This window comes from Nestor notabilis, unplaced genomic scaffold (assembly GCF_000696875.1).
Source record: "Nestor notabilis isolate BGI_N333 unplaced genomic scaffold, ASM69687v1 scaffold13732, whole genome shotgun sequence".
NCBI classification, from domain to species: Eukaryota; Metazoa; Chordata; class Aves; order Psittaciformes; family Psittacidae; genus Nestor; species Nestor notabilis.
The window spans coordinates 5,255-27,262 of NW_009917971.1; the positions used below are offsets into that span (position 1 = coordinate 5,255).

Sequence of the window (22,008 nt, forward strand, 5' to 3'; positions counted from 1 at the left end):
CAAAAGCTCCTCAGGAGAAAGTGTCTCAGTATCTACAGAAATAGAAAAAACATTTATGTAATCTGCTATAGTTCTTCATTCATTTGTATCAAATTTGGTGCTACAGCAGATCATTAACATGACAGGTTTAGTGTTCATACATATCCTATATTTTAACAGTAGATCTTAATGTTTACTGGCACAGAAGAATTTAGACTGATGAAACATAGCATCTGCAACATTTTAATTAAGTTTCATAAAATGTTTCAAAATCTGTTCAATGCAAATGTAAAAAAAATAGGATTTGAATAAAGGGGAATTAAAAGTATTAATAATAAAAGGTAACAGAGCAGTAACTGATTCTTCAGACATCAGTACCTTTAAACTTTTGTAGTATATGGTTCTGTTGATCTCCAGAGGAAACAGATTCTGCTCCTTTCCTGAACGTGCCCAGTTTATATACCGCAGCCAGTTCCCTTTCTCTGGATCAGTTGCATCGACACACATCCATCCCAGATTTGGGTAATACACCTGTGAGACACAAAAGGCATTAAGCAAATGGACAACTCTTAACACTGAAATGTACATGTACCAAAACTCTGTGTACTTTAAAGCTATACAAAGTAGTTGTTATCATCTAAGGACCGAGATAACACAAAGGATGTGAGCAGAGGTAGGGGCTGTACAGGGGAAGTGTTGCCGGCTTTCTACAAGCTTTTTAGTGGAACTGCTGCAATTGAGGGAAAAAGAAAGTAATTTCCTACTCTAGAGGTTTTGGGCTCAAAAGCCAAAATACTTAGAACATTTTGTGCTTTCTTTTCAGTCTGGCAAGCCTGAAATGATTCTGTATATTTTGCGTTTACTAAAATGATTGATTTTAAGATATAAAGGCAATAGGGCCTTATTTTTACTTTCTGATGAACTGGTAAAAGTATATAGAAGTTAGAAGCATTTTCTTTATTTGGGAAGGAAAAGGAAAGCATAATTTATACTTAATCTTTTTCCAGGGTATTAAAGATCTTAACCTTTCAGAAACCCTGTGATCACCTTAAAAAACTGCCCATGTCAATGAACTGCTCCATGTTCCAAGATGCTGTGTAAATTCTTTGGCTCACATTCTTGGAGAAAAAATTTCAACACCTACTCCTGTTTTACATTTCAAGACAGCTTGCAATAAAGCAAGGTTACTGACATCTTCAGTGCTTCCTGGTGACAGGCAACTCTGCTTCTCTTTCAAGACATGTTCTGCATCTCCCACTCTTCGTTTTCTAACCCAAGTTAGATGCCTATAAGAAGAGTCATCAGTGGATGCAATACGGCTTTTCTCCCCAACCAAATAACACGCCACTTTGGCAAGTGGAACTATCATTCTTCCATCACTTTGTCTCTGAACACAGACGTACTACCAGGTACACACGTGTCAGAAGTACTGGGCAGCCCACAGGTTTTAAGAACAACAAGAAAGGAAAAAAAATGTGTAATTTTACTGTATTTTCTTACTTGCTTTTTTCCTTTTGGTCAAGTCTCTAAACATCAGCCTCTGCCTGGAAGAGCTCTTTTCAAACCCATCCTCCCTAGCTCATTACCTCCTGCTTTATTCACGTAGCACCACTGCACATAAGGAATACAGTAAAATTCTGATTCTACTGTAAACTTCCCATTTTGTTACAAATGTTGTAGCATTTTATTGTTCCTGAGACTTACTTACAAGTAATTATTTTCAAACCATCTTTTCATCAGGGACTGGAGTGACAGGACAAGGGGTGACGGGTTCAAACTGAAACAGGGGAAGTTCAGGTTGGAGATAAGGCAGAAACTCTTCCCTGTGAGGGTGCTGAGGCACTGGCGCAGGGTGCCCAGAGAAGCTTGTGGCTGCCCCACCCCTGGCAGTGCTCAAGGCCAGGTGGGACACAGGGGCTTGGAGCAACCTGCTCTAGTGGAAGGTGTCCCTGCCCATGGCAGGGGTTGGAACTGGAGGAGCTTTATGATTCACACAAACCATTTTATGATTCTATGATTTTACATTTTCAATTTCACTTCTACTGCAATTTAAAACAAGAACCATTTAATAATTTCTAATGTAATAATTTAATAAATGAGTTTAAAAATAATTTTAAGTTAATACACTTCTTATGTGTTGATAAACTGTTGGTCTAATAAAATAGACTTTTATTTATAAAGTTTCAATAAATACTCTAAAATACTCTTAGTTTCTTTCCAAGCAAACAGAAAGTTATTTAAACTATTCCAGCATGGATTTCATCAGCTGACTTTTGAAAGAATGTTCATCAGCACACCCAGCCCTCGCAGTATGAAAGAGCACAAACAGCTGCACAGACCAAGACTATAAAAGCAAGTCTTTTGGTTAAAATGGAAGAAGAGAGCTGAACAATGCTGTGGAAGAGGTAGCAGGTAAGGAAGATTTAGCAAAATAATGATTTATTACTTTTTTAATGTATTACTTTATTAAATAGTCACATAATTATGGTTTTCGCACAAAGCAAAATATTTCATTACTTTGTAGTTAAAGCTTCTAATTCACAGATTGTTTACAGGCCTTGTGCACCGTTCGAAAGGAACCAGCTCCAAGTCCTCTATAGAACATTGTGACTTTAAGCGACTCCTGAAAACCACAATAAAGATCACTCAGCACAGTTGTGCCAGTCATTCCAAATCGCCTGGCGGCATTCCCTTGGTTTTCACTCACTTGCCGTCATTTTCTTATCTGTGGCTTTTCTCCGACAGAGAATGAAAATATGCTCAAGTCTCTATTTCTCTCCTCAGACATGGCACTGACACACAGGACTCACGGCTTTCAGAGGGATCCTCCAGCACAACAGTTCAAAACTATTAAAATTCATTAGAGATGAGGCTTTGAGAAGCTTTACTTACGCTTCAGTTTAACTTTACTAAAGAAACAAATGGGATTCCTGTGGAAAAGGTTGTTCTCCTAGTTGGAGATCCATATACACCTACCTACTCCCACACACCACCATCCTTTCACAAACCGTATCTTCTAACAGAGAAGATTCTGGAGTGGTTTCAGATATCAGCATATGCGGCCAACTGTTGCAGTCTCATTTTAGCTGCTTTTTTTCAATCCCAAAATCAGTATTAAATCAACACAGGATTCCTTTGCCATCTAGCAAGGGTTCCCACCATCACCTGCAGTGCAAACTACAGAATTCTGTAGCAGCTTGTTTGCAACTATCATTTCTCAATATAAATTTTAAAAATATTAAGGCACATCCACTGAGAACACTCAAAATCCAGCACTGAGAAAAACAGCCACAAGGTCAATAATTTACTTGGCTGATTCAATCTCACCAAGTGTTCTTGTACCAGATCAAAACTGGAGATACCTCATGCAGTGGAGTTTCTGATAATATTAGCTCAGTGCAACAAACATTGTATTTGAACACTTCATTACTTTCCTGATTGTGAATCTGCATGTACAGGAAATTGCTCTAGATTAACTCCTCTGATAAAGGTTAACATTAACTTTTGTATCTATCTGTATGTATCCAGTGGTTTATGCAGCTCAAGTTTCGCAGGCCAGGGACCAGAAGGATGCTACTATCGGTATCTTTGGCCTACAGAGCTGTAAACTGTCCCAGATCATGGTATGCCACAGCTCCTCCGCTCCTCCCCTCCTCAACCATTCACTTTGATAAAGCCATTTGCTCTATGTGTCTCCAGAAAGACTGAAGAAGCCTTTGGAAGTAGTTATGAACTGCCTTGAAGACAACATAGATAGGATTCAAGACCAGATTAAGGCACCTACATTTTGAAATCTACAAAGTATCTGAGATCTTATGACTATCAGTAGAGGTAAAGTGTGATTCAGCTGTCCAGACAGTGTTTGCTTTAAGGCAAGCCCAAACACAAGCAGCACAAGTTGACAGCTTTTACAAATGCTCCAAGAGCAAAACCAATTCCCGTAACACAGCTGGGTTCAAAGAGCTAAATGGGGAGGAGTGCTGGGGCTTCCTTAAGAGATTCTATATCCTCCTAATTTCCCTAATTTCATGAGCAGTTGACAGTACTCAGCTGCAGAAGGGATATTACCCAGGGTTCAAGCCAACAAAGCAAAGCTTTAGCAGCAATAGACTCTTAAGGGGAGGTGTGATCCAGAGACAATATGTAAGAAAATTAATACAGCAGTTTAAACTATGCCAGTAGTTCAAAGCAATTCAGAATGGTTGCTCAATCCAAGTGTCTATAAATAACTGTAATGGTAGACATAGACTGATGGCAATTATTTCCCATCATGTCTATTTCTAAAATCTCTGGAAAAAATAAAGGTTAAACACAAAATCTTGAGCTAGTGACAGACACCTTTTTCCACTGACAAGCTGTTTCTTACCTCCCACATGTATACATTGCTCTTAACTTGAGATCTCTTTTTCTTGTCACCAACGAATGGTCCAAACTTCTTCCCTTTTAAAATTGATTTTGTTGCCCAGACACCTGAAGAGACACATGCCAGGAGTTAATACTAATCTAAGTTATCTCGAGCAAATATTCTACTCACAAATCATACTTCTTCAGAACATCATATGAGTCTGTTTCAGATGGGGGAGCGTCCTACATTAAGATCGCAATAAGGAATTTGAAGTTCACTAAAATGAATTCCAACAATCCGCTTTCCAAAACTCACTTGAACCATGAAAGCTTTCAGCATTTATCTAGTTTCATTCTTTGTTCATATGGGCTACTGTAGCTCTGAAGATAAAAAACAACCTGCATTTTTCTTGTACTTCATGTGATATTGAAAATATTGTAAGAGCATGTCAGGTTTTACATTGTAACGTCGCAGATTTCAGCTGTTTTGCTGCATAAATATCTTATTAAACAACAATTGTATTTGCTTTCTCTGAAAAAATGCCAGGCAAATGAAGCCCCCACAGACATTTTACAACTAATGGATACTATATTTTAAAGGAAAAATCATTTAGGATTGGTTAAAATACGTGCATCTGCCCACAGCTTTATTGACAAGATTTAACCAAACTGAAAATGGACATGTGCATTTCACATTTACAGCATGAAAACTAAGAACAGATTGACAAGTAATTGTTAATTAAATACAACATTCTCATTCAGACCATGCTAGATCAGGTTCGTAGCAGAAAAGATCAACCTTGCTCCAAGGAGCTTGTAACCTGCTACTAAGAGTAATGCATCTGTTGTCAGGCTTAGTCCTCAAACCACCAGCTTTCAACATCAAGTACCCAGTCTGCAATTCTGACTTCCATCAAAGTTCTCCCACTGTGTTAAAAAAAGCAGCCAAGCGTTTTGGCTATATTACAGAAACAACACTTTGCTCCACATAGCAGCTTTCAAGTCTGCGCTGAATCTGTTCTTATAAATTAAACTTTCTATATTGATTGGACAGCAAGATGCAGCATTCTAAAGAGAGACAACAGTAAAACGGTTGCAAAACACAAAGCTGGTAACAGTCAAAGTGTTATAAGTGAAAACACAGCAGTGAAGTATCATATCAGTTATTTTCATAATCTAATCTATTTGCATCTTGGTCCATCTTTGACCTTGGTCCATCTTTGAACAATTCTGATGTTCCAGGAACATCACCTTCAGATGATGGAGAAATTTGGAAGATGGCCGCTCTTTCCAACAGAAATTATTTCAGATAAATGTACCAGACATCATCTCCACCCAGCACAGAAAGGCACCAAGCTTTCACAGCAACTGTAATTCATGTGATCTAGTGTAGAGATCTTCATTTCCTTTTCACAGTTGTAGCACTCACCAAGCCGTGTCTTGTCAACAGCAGATGGGAAGAGCCTCACGTCCTCGGGAAGCCCCCTAAGCACGTGCTCAGGTACATCATCCAGGGTCTCCACAGTAACAGTAGCTTCAGTTGTGTTCTATAAGTTAAAAAGCCAGAAGAGCCATGACCATTAACAGGTAAAAACAACAGCACAACAGATTGCCAACTCATACAAGATATAAAAACTCCTGACCTGATATTAACGTAAATTTTCCAAATTGTCGTATCAACCAGAGTTTTCACTGTTATTTTTATTACACTTGTTTACGCTTTAATGTAGAGTTCTATGACCACATCAGAGATATACACTGATAACTACAGTTGCTGCAATTATTGTTTTGCTTTAGTTAATGGATGTGTTTTGTTCACAAGCAGTAACATTCATTTCCTTCTGGCCCCTCCTTAAAAACAAATTCAAAGATTCTCCTTTGAGTTACTTGGAGAACAGAGCTAAAGGTATTTTCTTCCTCCTGTCTGAATATGACTTACCTGACAACACTACTATATTATACCTAAAGATGAATGAACAGAAAAGTACTGTGGTCCTACACCATACAAAATATGTGTATTTTTTTAGAATATAGTTTTCATGAGAGTTCAGGCTTTGTATTAAGTCTTGAAACTGCTCATTAATACGGTAATCTGAAACTCACCCATGGAGCAGTTTTCAATTGCATTATTTTTACTGATCAGCTATGACATAAGAAACTACATTTAACAAGAAATTAGGTCAGTAACATTGCATTGTTACATGCTATGTTATGTTGAGAGAACATTCCTTTGTACTCTTTCTGATTAAAGTTCTTCCTAATTTCAGATAAACTACACTGTGAATTCATCTACCTGCTGAGATTTTCTCCAGGCAAGTATCAAATTAGTGTTCGCAGAAACAATCCAAGAGTTTTAGTATCTATGAGTTATCACTATAAAAATCTCCAGTTCCTGAAGTATTCCACTGAAGCATTAGAATTGTTGATTATACAACAGATTTGTAAACAATATGCTTAATTCTATTTTTAGACAACTCAAAGTTTTCAACAAAATAACACATAGCATGAAAACACGCTAGCCTCTATGTAACCTGCCTGGGAAGTCTGACTCCAGTTAAAAGGTAAAAGAGGCAGATGAGTTTTCCACTGTGTCGTGATTTAAGCCACGACAGTAACTCAGAACCACGCAGCCTCTCGCTCACCCCCCACCTCCCCTTGTCCTCCCCTGCAGGATGGGAAGGAGAATCAGAAGAATGTAAACCCCACGGGTTGAGATAAAAGCACAATATAATACTAATAATGATAATGAAAATAACAAGAGGAGAGAATATAAAACTGAAAGAGGAAAGGAAAAGCAAACAATAAACCCAAGTGATGCACGATACCATTGCTCACCACCTGCCGACCGATAGCCAGCCCGACCCGAGCAGCGACCTGGGCCTTCCAGGTGACTCCCCCCAGTTTATATACTGGGCATGACGTGTTGTGGTATGGAATACCCCTTTGGCTAGTTTGGGGCAGGTGTCCTGTCTCTGCTCCCTCCTCACTGGCAGAGCACGAGGGACTGAAAAGCCCTTGATCAGGGCAAGTGCTACTGAGCCACAGCGTGTTATCAGCATTGTTCTTAGACTGAAGCCAAAACACAGCACTGCACCAGCTACTAGGAAGGAGAAAAATAACTGTTACAGCTGAAACCAGGGCACTCTGACATTACAGACAGCTACAACCTAATCTCACGTTCAGACCTAAATTTTTCTGATAATAAGCCATTAAAAGTTTTCATAATGTTCTGTTTCAGCTATATACTAGATCTCAAATACTATCTGTTACGCTAGAAAATATTTCTGCCTGCTTCTGAAAGGCTGGTATAGTTTAGAAGCAAAACATGATGCTCTTAGTGGAATTCTTTGTTAGCTGTGTCCTTTTTGAATATCAAATGGAAGCTCAGACTTGTGAGAAGTGTTTCAGGACACACATATCATTTGTCCGAATTATACTGTTGAAACATGTTACTGACAACTGAGTTAGCGAGAGGCAAGCAAACTGCCACTCTAAAATACACTGATTAAAACAGTATGCAGCAAAACAGCCAGAACACAGGAGGACTAAGAGGTTTTTCACTTTATTTTATAACCATCCTATTGACAGTTTTTTAAAATCCTGGTTTTCTTCAAAGAATAAAATGGTAAAAGTCCCTAAACCAGAGGTATAATGTAAAGTGATTCTGTGCTGAAGCATCACCAGCTGCATTGTTACCTTTCTTAACACCTGAACAACAACATCTGCAAAGTCTGTTTCAAAATGTAGAACAAATGTGGATCAAATACAGTTGCTTGAGCCAGTAAGGCACTTTCTTAGCAAGCAAATTTCAGTAAAGTTTAGTAAAATCATTTAGGTTTGACTGGATCACCTTCAGATGTATGGCATGGTTTAGTGGTTGCCTTGGCAGTCCCAGGGTAATGGCTAGACTTGATAATCTTAAAGGTGTGTTCCAATCCAGTTGATTCCATGATTCTATGTAGCTTATCTTTATCAGAATTGACATCATTAATGAAAAGGTTGACTAAAAAAACATGTATGTTTCATCAACCATCCATTCCATTTTCTGTTTGACTTAACATAAATACCTGTCCATAAAAAGTAATAGTGACCAATAGGAATTGTTACAGGCATGTCTGTTCATAGAAAAGTAGGAAATTAAATGCTAAAATCTGTTAAATTTGAGAAATATTTATTTGTACTTTAAACAATTCTAAGCATTTTCCATTTTCTATATTTGTTAGACAATCCTTCACTTCTTTCAAGCGACAACTGAGATATACTGCAATTTTCCTGAGTATGCCCTTGTGTTGTACTATTTGTGTTCATAATGAAAGCTAACTGGTATTCCCCCTTAGATTATAAGGGCATCTTAGTTTCAAACCAAAGGGCAATTCCAGCTCCAGAGCACTTAATAGTTGGAGGGTCCGAACCTTCCATTTTGATTCTGTCAATCATTTCCTAAACATGCACATTAAAGTTCCAAATTAAACAACTGTGTATGCCTCTGTGCATAAAGGAAAGAATGATGTAAAGCATCAGTAACAGGAATAACTTGCCTAGAAACACACAAGTGATGCCTTTGGAAATAGAGCTCAAAGCCAGGACATCAGCTACTTACCACACTGAAGATAGTTTCACATATATTAGCAATTCTTAATTTCCCCTTTTCAAATGACTGCTGGGCATACTCAGCCTAACCAGTCCCCCAAAACCAATCCAAGTAGTTTCTGGTATTGCCTTATGTGAAAATATATTACTTGTGAGAAAGACTAAACAGTAACTTATGGAGAAAACCATACTCCAAGTTCCAAGAAATACATACAGTTCATAAAAATGAGAAGATATTTCTTTTACCTATTGAATCAAGGATGTTGCAGTATACTAACTACTCCACAGCAGAACTTGCACTTGGGATACACCATCTCCTCTGCCATAAAGATGGATGCATCCTGTACTACCCAGTACTGAATGTCAGGTGACAGAAGCAAGCTATGCTGCACATCCTGGGGACTAGTAACATGTGTAGTACCCTCATAGTAGAGTAGCTGACATTATGAAGCTTGTATTTTAATGTACTTCACAAAGCTACTACTGTTGTCTTTCTACTGCTCTATTTACAACCTACAAACATGCCATTTCACTCCACAGATCAACATTAGAGTATCTGCATGTCAAGTTTACTGGTCTGCAACCAACAGACTAAGCTAAAAAAGCAGCTTTTAGAGATCATAAAAGGTTTTAAAGAATGTCATAAAACTTATTATTTCAGAATCCTGCTAATCATAATTCCTAAATAAATCAACAGCTCAGAATCCTTAGCCAGCAGGTTGTAATTAATACAAAAGGTTTTAAGGTATTTTTATATTAAAGTTTGAAAGGCAACAGAAAGCTAATAAATGATTTATGAATGTCTGGTAAGTGATTAGTTCCATTTTAAGCAGCCTACAAGGTTCAATAGGCAGCTTAAAATATTATTCACATTATTCTTTGTAGAACACAATAAATGCTACTCAGACTTGTCATTAAACAATTTGCTCTATTACCTAATTATAATCACCAAAACACTCTTCCTGATAAAAATGACCAGAATTTCAAAGTTACAAGCATGTATTTTCTCGTAAAACCTGTCCACTTCTGAAAGAATCGTACTTGGTGAGAATTAGTCATATATTGAACCACATGCAACAGCCCTAAAAGTACCTGCCCTCTGACATCAAACTTCAATCATTCTGGTCAGAAACAAATCCTGGTGGTGATGAAGGATGTAACATTTAAGATCTGAACAAGCTTTAGGAGATGTTAAACTGAGAAGTAACAACTTGGGCAACACTACAGTTGTCCAAGTAAACCCTGGCTTTCTGGAAATTATTCTTGCTTTTACATAACCATAAATACAACAGCAATTTTCATACACCAAGTAGTACTCAGAGCATTGTCCATTGAGCACTTCAGAAACACCTTATGCCGAAAGCTTATTGAAATATATTTAAAAATGCATCTCTATGTGCTAACAAATTCCAGGGTTTTAGCTCTAAAGCAAAACTGAGCTCCTCAACCTTTTCTACCCGGCACCTCTTCTTTGTGAGGGTGCTGTGTATGGTAATTACTCTCTGCATTTCTGCCTGTGAGTTAAGTTACAACAACATCTTCTGCCAGTTTTAACAGCAACAATGAGAAAAATTATAAAACTGGAGTCATACCAAGGTTATTCTATTGCTGCCTTGGTAAGCCCTAACAGCTGTACAGACATATCCTTGAGAGCTATTTGTGAGGGAGAAAGACCCCAAAATTGGAAACCACGGAAGGAACAGAATGCCAGAAATCCCATCCCATCCAAGAGAGTGAACAGACTAGGAGGGGTGAAATAAAAATAAATCCTTATTCTTTAGTTGTGATAGCTGAAGGCTATTCAAAGCAGAGCTAAGTGTTATTCTGCTCTTCCAGCAATCCAAAAGGAAAAATAGTGATGAAAGAAGTCCGATTTTCAGACATCTGTTAGCCTTGAACTGATAAGCAAGAAGCCACATCTCCAACAAAAAAGAAACATGCTCTTCTCAGCATATCAAAGAAACCTAAACATCCTTCCAGTACATTATGCCATGATTTCACTGGGGAGAATCAAGTCTGTGTTTCACTGTGGTTTCTAATAAACTATATCTAGGCATAGATGAGGGGGACTAGAGAGAGACAACAAGACAGCTATCAGAACAATGCACTTCTAGTCCCAGGCTAACAAAAGTAGGGTGGGGTTTCTGGTTGGGTTTCATTTTAGGGTTTGGGTTGTTTTACAACCATAACCAGACGAGCAATTGAAAATCTCAAGCCTGTGAATAAACTTTAACCTACCAAAACTTTAAAAATTAGACTCAACTGATTTAAGACAGAAGTGTAATCATAGAATAGTTAGGGCTGGAAAGGACCTGCACTGTTATGTCCTCTGATGTGTCTGGCATATTCCTTTATAGTTTAGCCATAAATATCCCCAAACTGCTCCATCATTTAAGTTTATTGTTATGCAGTAATTCAGAACCAGAACTTTATTTTGCATCTACCTATATAAATCAAAGACTAGCAGCTACATTCAGAAAACACAACACTCAGACTCCTTTGACGCCTGTCATATTAAAGGATTTCACAAGTACTAGAAAACTAGCTATGGTCTAGGACATAACAATACATTTCACACCTCAAACGAATGGTAATAAGTAACCAAATACTGAACAGTAAAATAAACAACAATTTAGTTTAGTCAAATCACTGCAATTTCATTTTATTTGCAATTTAAATGTAGCTACTTAAAACATTTTCCAGATCACAACCTGTCCCCAAGGAATGTCTGTCTACCAAAAGACAAAATACTGTATTTGTATCACTTTTCCACCAACACTTAATGACATTTTAAAGAAATCTCCTGTTGATAAGGATGGTGTACTGGTGCATGTCCTACAGCCAACTTTTGCATTTAACTGAAGTCCTAACATGGTATTTTTCACCTACTCCAGGACTGCAGCTTTGACTACAAAAGCACTTGAGGCTTATTTCACTTTCAAGCTTCTTACTCTGAAGATCACAGGAATATTACATTGCTTCAATCAAAATCAGCCAGGGTGAAGTGACTTAAAAATAATGCCAAAAATCATCTGAGGGTGCCTTAACTGAACCTCTCTTATTTCCATCAGAGTCCAATCACTTTGACAGGACCTTTCAACACATTAAGCGATTGTTCACACCACTTTCAATATAACTGTACCTATGGAGCAACCACAAATTAGGCTATAATGTTACAAGCAGTATTCAAGCAGAGCAGGAACAGTACCTGCAACAAGATGTTTACAGATAACCAGAGATAAGAGCAAAAATGAAAAAAATCATCCTGAACAGTGTAATGAATGACAAACATTCAGTTAGTGTCATGTTTTGGCAGCAAGAGGAATAATGTAAATGAAAAGATAAAGGAAAGGATGCCATTGAGAGAGAGAGGCAAGGCTGAGAAGTCAGAGGAGGTAATTGTGAAAAGGAGGTAAAGGGCCTAAGGTTGCTGACACAAACCAGCTAGCACAAGAAACGGAAGACAGAAGCGGAAAGGTCTCTTCTTTGTCCAAGAACCTTATCTAACTACCCCTCTGCCACACTTTCACTGTAGGTGCTTGAAAATTAAAGATGTACTAGAAATATTTTAAACAATCATTGAAAAAAATCAGAAAGAATGTGGGGAGGGAGTTTTAGTACAAGTGCAGGTGTCATTTGCTAACATACACCACCCCAGTTTTTAGTAAGTTCCCATGCAGTCTTCCAGGTAGCACACAACCTTCTTCCTACTCTATCTTACTGCAGTCTGAGAGGCAATAAAACCCCCATGTTTGCTTGGTGTTTTTATAATACATTATTCAGCATATTTGATGAAGGAGTTTACATATTAAAGGAAGGCCCCTTTTAAAAACAGGTAAGAGAACAAATCCTGTCTATCCTGAGACAGTAATCTTCCTGGAAACCCGAAAATACTAATTCCAACAACAGCTTGCTTTTTTAACCCTTCTCCTTACTACAAGAAGGCCATGTGTAAGTATTTATGAAAAGGTTTTCCTTCCTTTCTTCAAGATTTCTATGAGATAAACAACAAAACTAATGGTCTTTTCATATAAACCTAATTAACAATAGCCCAATTAGTTTCAGGGTCACTGAAGTCACACCAAAAGCAGAGATAAGCAGAAAGAACACTTGAAAGATTCTGGCATCATGCAAAAACATTTCTTATACAGACCTGGCACTACAACTTGTCAACAGTGAATGAAATGACAAGGGCACTGCAAGAAAAAACACCACAGGGTTCATGCTAAATACAGACTTAACATGAATGGTAATTGAACAGTAAAAAGCCACATGAGCTCTGTGCACTTCAGAAACTAAATATGAAAGCCCAATGAGAAAGATGAAGGCTTTGTTTCAATTGAGAAATCTTAATTCTGAAAACAGTTTGGGAGCAGGGGAACACAACAGATAGGACATGATGGGACAAAGACACATAAATGGAAAGGAAACAGTCAATGATAACAGTTAAAGAACAGGATCTACAGCTTTCAGATTTTAGCAGAATCCAAAGCCTATCAGAAGGACTACTAAAGCAGGTTTAATACTCGAGCAGACAGCAACAGGCACTGAGTGCATTCAGAACAATCCTTATAGGTGTAAACATTTCAATCTCAATAGAAGTAACTTTGAAACAACAGTCAACCCACCTACACCAAATTAGACTACTAAGGCTTAAAACTGTGCTAACACAAATGTCATTTATACATAGATATATGATAATTTCTATGTGTGTATATTACACAAATATGTATTTTTACAAGATATATTTCAAGGCTCTGATAGAGATTATATTTTGCTTTTTACTTTTAAAATAAACATATATATATATTGCAGGTTTGTTGGTGTTTTTTTTAAACTGCAAATCAGAAGAAAAAAAGAACAGGAAACATCCTACCAACCCACTTCACACTGCATTTGCTTATGTGTATACTTCTATAATATCAGCGAGAGCAATGCCATTGCTGATCAGAAAAGGATATAAAGGGTAATAAAAGCACACATTAGAATAGATGGACATCAATAAAGAAAAGTATACAAAGCATTTTAGATGACTTTTGTACATAACTGACTTTTTTAGCAAATGAAAAATGGCATTCCTTCATGTAATATCCTATGTTCACATTCCCACACCAAAGATATTTTTGTGATCATCCAAAGAGAGAAGTACTTATGAGAAAAAATTAAGGCAAGACGTACTTTTTCCACAAGTAATCTTTCAATAACACAATTGTGCATGATATATACAAACAGATGTGTCACTCCTATTTGGAGAGACAAATACAGAGTAAAATCATGCATACTTGGCACCAATTAAAACAACATCCTTTGGTCAGGACATTCTTGCATCCCTATAGGTGCATGACAAAAGAAAAGTGTTTCCCCAGTCTTTTCACTTGATTCTAGGGAAAAAGTTTAGGGTGAAACTTCCTGATCAACCAATTTCTGTGACAGATTGTTCACTGCACGTTTGAAATGGTAAAGTGGCTAAAAAAAATTTTAAAAAAAAAAAAAAAAAAAATGGAAGCCTTCCATTTTCAAGGCACTTTCATAAGGAGTTGAATTATTACAAAAAGCCTCCGAATGAAATAGATTTTTCTGAAAAAGGTGTTCTTATAAGAGGTGCCAACAGTAGTAACTTACATGGTACTAAAGGCAACTCATACACAAAACAAATCATGAAGTGAAATAAAATAAATCTCACAAACACTCACATTGTGGAAAGAAGGATTATGAAATTTAAATACATTGAAGATTTTAAAGCACATTTCTATTATAGTGGATAGTTTACTTATTATTAACTGTCTAACATCTAAGAATTTTGATAAAGTCTTACATTCATACTCACCTGATTCATTTTGAATTCCTGTTGCGTTCTGAAAAGATACACACAACAAAGAAACTCCTTTGATTACATGAGCCCTAAAAAGAAAAACAGACAATTGTAACATGTACCTACCTACAAACGTACATTGAAAGCACACAGAGACCTGGAGTTTCTTTTCCTAAAGCATTTGTCACAAAGGTGCATATTGCTTTATGAAAAAAATAAAATCTGCTCCGAGCTATGGTTTTGTTGTTATAGTTCAAATGAACATGAATAATCTCAAGATTATTATCTACCATTAATCTTTCTTTCAGTTTTAAATGATGATGCAACAGAAATGTGCTTTTGTCTGATTGTTTCATTTGTTTCTAAGAACAAGAGAGCTTGGTCAAGATTAAGTACTATTAAGAACTTTAGGAGTCAGAATTTAATACCAAAGCGTTATTAAACACCTTTAATGGTTTTTGAATTAATAAAATATATGTGTTTGAGTCTCCATGCTCCCATATTAGAAACGGGAAATACTTGCTTAAAATTAAGCCTTTTATTGAGGTATTTTGTCATACTAATGCATTTGGCATTCTTGTTTAACAGAAGCCTGAGATTTCATAAGGTTTCCTAGTTCAAGCAGGCATCAAATTTGGAACTCAGGACTTAATACAAAACTAATCAGAACAATGCTCTACCTAAAAGTCTAGTACATCGACCCACTTCCTTTATTCTTTCTTTTTAATACATAAAGCATTATCGCAAGTGAAGCTGGAAACTACATCCTTCCCAACGACATACAGAATTTCCAATAAAGGAACAACACCCTGTTTTAGAGGTTAACTGGTACCTAATCACTTAAGCACTTCATTCAAGTACTGCTATTTATTCCTCGTCTTCAGTTTTCTATCATAACAAGGATTAACTGATTCGTTACTAAGTACTTTGTATAAATACTAACATCTAACTTAAAATACATTCCAGAAAAATATACTTCATGTAACTACTCCAAATAAATTTCATGTAATGCTTCACATCTTTGCACTGTAAGAATTCTTAATGCTGTATAACAGTGAAAATACTGCCAAAAGTCCTACAAATATTGCATTAAGAAATTCCTAAGAAAAGGAAAAAACTCCTTGGAAAGGATTTTTCAGTTGTATACAGCTCTTCCAAGATTGACTCCCTTCTGTCCTAATATTTCCATATTACATAAGCATTTACACAAAAAGCTGAAGCATCCATACTTCAGTTCCAGTTTTGCAGCTGGTTCTGTGGGCTTTACAGTTTGCCAGCAAAGACCAGTTGCTGGATAAAGGAACTCCATCTGAACAGCTTTTAAACATCTGAAGGAAATCAATTCCTACGAATAATACATCCCAAGCATTTGATTTTCTAAGATTTTCTCTCTTACAGAGAACATAGCCTACACCAAAGTAGGACAAGTAAGGAATGCTCCACAGGTTTCATTACTAATTACAGTCACTCCTGAGACAGATAAATCTTGCCTTGACAAAAACTTCTGTACTTGAGAAGAGGCCTGAATAACAGAGAAAAATCCAGTGCTCCTACTCATTGTTCACTGGGACAATACCGACACAACGTCAAATTATAAATGAAACATTTTGGATAGCAGAAGAGGCATCGAAACATGTCCTAGTGGAAAAAACAACTTATTTTTAGTAGCAAATGTTTTGGTTTCCTATACTTGGCTACAAAACAAAAAATGATTACTCACCTAAAGACAACAAAAGCAAGATCCTTTTGTTGATGTGATTTTACAGCTCTGCCTGAAGAGCTACTATGGCTGTAGCTGCCAGTTTAAGTGGTTATTGTCTCCAGGTGCCTATTTGTACCTTTACTCCTCCCTCGCACTGAAGATTATCAGTCCCTCAATGACAAGGGCTTAACTGTTCACATAACCATTTTCTGTTATGGTTCCAGAAGGTGATTTAGAATAATACAATCATAGACTGATTTGAGTTGAAAAGAACCTTAAGATCACCCAGTTCCAACTCCCTGCCATGGGCAGGCACACCTCATCCTCGATCATGTTGTCCAACGCTCTGCCAACCTGACCTTGAACACTGGAAAAACATCTCCTGGAAGAAGCACACATATGCTACACGATGGTAAATGGCAGTCATCTGAAGTACACACAATAATTTTCAACACTGAGTAAAAGAGGAAGGCATTTAATCCAGAACTCTTCAACACCATCACTACTCAGCCACTATACATAAAGAATTTGGGTGACAACAAGTAAATACCAATTAAGTGATGGGTTGAAGGGTTCAATGCAAAAGTGCTGTCAAGCTGAGAGTTTCCTCTCAGATGAGCTTTCTTACCAAGCTGTTAAGCAAATCAGTCAAAGATTTGAAAAGCAGTCAAAACCTTTTTAATTTTGTTTCATTTGAGCAGTAAAAATACACTTTTCTTGTATTTCATAGACTAACTCAACATTATTTTGCTTTAATATTGTTTTCATAGAGGTTTGTTGTTAGTTTTGTTGGTTTTTTTTTTTTTAGAAAAAGTCTAGCATTTTTACAAATTTTATAAAGACTTTATTCAGCTTTTATAGAACTGCTGTAGTCAAATCTCTCAATAGTATTTCCTAGGAGATTACATCGATTCTTAACATATGTATTTAAACATCCACATAACACAGTTTAGGTAGATTACTGTGCTACTCTATACACTTTCAGCTACAAGTTACTAAAGGAACCAGCTGACCATAAAATAACAATTAAATGAGAAATTAAGCTACAGGAAAGCAAAAGCTTCAACAAGTATTTATAATGCTATTAATTAAAAACACACATGTATACCTGCAGTACTGACACATTCATATGAGCTCTCTAACTGAAAAAGAGACTGAAAATATGTCCCCATTTCTTCCTTCCTCTGTTACCTACTTTATTAACAATGAACTCAATGATGTAGAAAGCAAGATTAACTGTACTGGAGGGGAAAAAAACCCAGAAATTAAGAGTCCTTGCAGACTTATGTACAATCACTAGTTTTCTTGCTACCTAATTGAAAGATGACATATAAAGACGAAGCATCTGTAACACTAAATTTGCACTTTAACTTCTAGTACAAAATTCAACAAAACCACAAAAATACGAAACAAATGCCACAACTGCTATACAAATATTAGTGCACCGATGATCAATAACTACCAACAATGTACATACTCTTGTCCCTGCAAGCGGAAACAAGCTTTCACTTCATACACTAACGACTTCTGAGATACACACAGAGTCGAGTCCAATTTTCCAGGAAAGCCCCAAAGAAAATGTTACTGCTCCAGGTTGTCAGCAGGAGAATTACAATACATTAAGTTTAAAGGTAGCAATAGCCTTCAACTGTCTTAGTATTTGGAAGAAAAATCACATCAGCAGCTCCAACAGAAAGAGGTAACAACTGTTTCGATTCAACCTTTCCCCCTAACTCAGCAGCAACATCTATCTGCATTTGACAGTGAAAGACCTGAATAACGTTAATAACATCTACCACAACAAACTTTGAAGATTCACTAAGTACCTAAGAAAAGCTAAATAAAGGTTCCAAGCCAAAAATGACGCACACTCACCAGTCCAACAACTTGAATTTTTAATATTCATTTCCAGAAAACACAGCAAAGTTGCATTCTGTTCAAACCACTACCTGCTATTGCATCTCATGAGTATAAAATTACTATACACTTTCTCAAGACATTAAAGCATCTGGGAAACAAACACAAAAAGATCTACTGCATCATACAATCTTAAGAGTGTCAGAAAAGTGTATTTAGAGGTATTCTTAAGCAACAAATTATATTTCTTTAGAGAAGAATATACAAGGCATTTGTGTTTAAGGAAATACTGTGGTCACACTAAAACAAAATGCTTGAAACAAAAACTATTTTCACCTTATTTCTGAATTCTACACTTCAGAATTCTTAAATATTCCCTTACACACACACACAAAAAAAAAAAAAAAAAAGAAAAAAGAAACTTCCTGGGAATGAAGCTTGCAAACAAGAGCAAGTCACTGTATGCAAAACTAACATTACAGATCATCTTCCAATGGTACATCTAGGTTTTTGTAATCTACTTTCTGATTTTAGAAACCATATTTATAATTTCTATAGGTGTCTTTTTTGAAAAATAAATACCCCAGAATCAAAAAGCACTTTGAAAAACTGGAACTGCTGCTTCCAGTTCAGATAAAAGAAAAACCAGACCTGCGAGCATCAATCCTATTTTGGAAGCTGAAAATGGGACATGCATTACGTCACTGCTCCGGTAAAAACACGTTCATTATAGAACCAGCAACGAAACTTGAAAGTCTCAACAGAGCTTTGCTAATGACCAGGGGCTCAGGCTGGGACGCAGCAGGGCTCTTTGTTTTAGTTTTTAGTTGAGGACATCATTTTTTGGTTTTATTTTAACATTGGGGCACTTACATTTTTCCAATTCAATGGTATGTTGGTAATTAGCGTATTTTGCTCTAATCCACAATTTTTCTACGTATTTGGTGAAACAAAGCTTGCAAAAAAAAACCCAAATAAAGTTCATGTTAACTCTTAAAGATTAAAATATGCTTTTGATAGAAATGGAAGCACTATCTGCGGGCATTTAATTGAAAGCATGTTCAGTTACTCGAGAATGCGAGAATAAGAACAGAAAAAAAAACAGGCAAACAATGATTTTCTGAACACAAAAATCTATTGCTTATTGTTGATTAGGAAAAAAGGCTTTGCTTACTGCCATGTAACCAAATAAACTGCTATACCTTCGGAAGGTTTATTCAGATAACTGAGAAAATAAGCTGAGAAATCACGAACACAAAAATAAAACTCGACTTTATTAAACAGCAACTAGTCAAGAGAAGCCAACAGAAAAAAACAAGTCTCTGAGAGCTGTACACATAGAGAAATACCATTCCCATCTTCAGACAGAAGTACACTTTTAATTATACTTGCAAAAACAGTAAATTCCAATGAAAATTTTCTCAGACAAGTACATTGCTGATTTGCTACTACGTGAAGACATCCATTTCTGCTATTTCTTTTTACAACACAGGACTCAGCCACCCACTTTTGTCTACAGGCATGTTTTTATAGAGAGACAGAAAAGAAGGATTTTTCAGGTAAGAATACCACCAGAGAAAAAACCACATTGCTAGAAATAAACATACTAACAAGTATAACAGCAATATATCGCAGTTTAGAAAGGTGTGCCAGTGCAGATGTCCAGCACACACAAGTTTATGAACTCCAGCTGTTTATAAATCCCTGATAAAAACCATGCAAATAGCAGTCTCCCGTCTCACCAGTATCGAAGCGACTCATAATGGTCAAGGTACTGCACTATTCCTACAAGCCACAGTCTTATTTTTGCTTTTGTTTTCTGGTTCAGATCCACAATCCAAGGTCTTGCAGGCACACTGCAAATAAACTATCAAGTGGATACTAATGACACAGAATAACATTACCACAGTGGTCACCTCTAAATCTCTCTGAAGTTCTGTTTTCAACAGCCAGCCACCCAGTAAGCAACAATATTCAGATCTCTCTTTCATATACTCCTACTTGTTTACCCCTAAGGATCAAGCCTTTTATGTAAAACAGTGGAATAAGGACATCACTGCACTGGAGATGGACTCCAAGAGCCATTTCAGTTTTTACAGAAAAATAGTAGTTCACTTTGCCTTTCTGCTTCACTTCCATTGTCAAGCAAATGTTCATGGAGAAAAATAAGGATAGATCATGCAAACGTACATAAGTACTTCAACATCTTTCCCCCCTCTTTCATGCTACTCTGGAAGAAGGCTGTTCTTCAAACCCCCGTACCTACACTAAACAGGGATCAGCTCAGGAATCTCCAAACACCACACTCATCAGGACATTTCTACCCAAGATATTTTATCCAAAGTGATGATTTGCCTTTTATTTAACATAACCAGGGTTATATTGTAAGTGAAGTCTGGCCTCACTTTTATGCTCTATGCCATGGGCTCTTCACACTTCTGCCCTATCAAATCCTAGGAGCTAGATGCTTGAAAACCAACAGGAACTATTACATGGTTCTCACTGCTGTCTCTACAAATCCAGTATTTCTCTTGTTTCTTAGAAGTCGCTGTATCAATGATGCAGTTCTCTCTCTGAAGAGTGCCAATGCTCTCATGGATTCATCATCACACCTTTCAACAGCTGGAGGCCTCTCTATACCAAGGAAAGCACAGCTGAAATCTTAACGCACTCCTAATTTTTATTAAAACATGGCAAGTGTCTTAAGCCAACACAATAATTGCATACCACACTGCTGTGCATCTCCAGTTCTCCTGATCTGCTTCGTATGTGTGAATAAACTGGAAAAGACTTTGCACCCAAATAACATGCCCACAGCCATAGACTGGGAACAGCAAACTGAAGCAGCATCAGAAACACAACCAGTCCTGTTGTTCTCAAGAGCTGTCCACTGTTGATTGCTCAAATGTAAAATAAGAGAAGACTGGCACTGAATGATCAGACATCAGGTGCAACCACAAAACCTTCCCTTCCTTCTTCCACAGTTGAAAATAATTTAAAGTGTTCTTTACCAGTTCACAATGGAAAAGTTGCAGCTTCATACGAATTTGAAACCACTGGAAACTTCACTGCAGACTTCAGCTACCTACCCATGAGATAGTTATCAGCAAAGCTCCACACACTACTCTGGCTTCAAACAGAAAACCTATGTGAAGATACTTCCCTTGATCTGTCATAGATTTTCCCTCTCACCCCAACCATTGAATCATAGAATGGTTTGGGTTGGAAAAGACCTTAAGACCCATCTAGCTCGAACCCCTTTCCCCCGGCAGGAACATTCTTTCCCATGGTACTACTGCACCATCACGAAGAAACAAATCTCTGCTTTATGCGACATGTCCTAGGAAAGACACTTCCAGTGAGCAAAACAATCCTGAAATCAATTTCCCCAAGCCCCTCTCACGCAGCTTGGCAGACACTTGATCTGCAGCGAGCTTTAAGGCATGTGAATTGCCAAAACTTTTGAAGACGGTGTATTGCGAACTACTGGGAAGACAACTGTTGTCTCGCAGCGTCGGGCTGGCAGCGGTTATGGAGCTCTGCTTCGCCAGCTGACACCTCCGAGGCAGCGATTTCAAGGAAAAACCATGGAATATCAGCCCAACGGATGGAGCACCTTCTCCCAAGCGGCCTCTGCCGCCATCCCCCTCCTCACGTTCTCTCCCCGGACCCCCGCTCTCCATCAGGCTCTCCCACAGCGCACAAGTCCCTCAGTCTCTCCTCG

At 37.3% G+C, this 22,008-nt stretch overlaps 1 protein-coding gene across 1 annotated transcript; it reads right to left on the reverse strand.

Moving 5' to 3' along the window:
• Window positions 1-357: 357 nt before the first annotated feature.
• Window positions 358-21,967, reverse strand: LOC104401353 (PR domain zinc finger protein 4-like; the record flags this gene model as incomplete). Its single annotated transcript, XM_010009492.1, has 7 exons — window positions 21,688-21,967; window positions 20,777-20,918; window positions 14,741-14,814; window positions 14,092-14,156; window positions 5,753-5,870; window positions 4,346-4,449; window positions 358-510 (listed from the first exon to the last, which is right to left on the reverse strand). Coding segments are annotated over exons 1-7 (936 nt in total), but the record flags the coding sequence as incomplete, so codon positions are not given.
• Window positions 21,968-22,008: the final 41 nt, after the last annotated feature.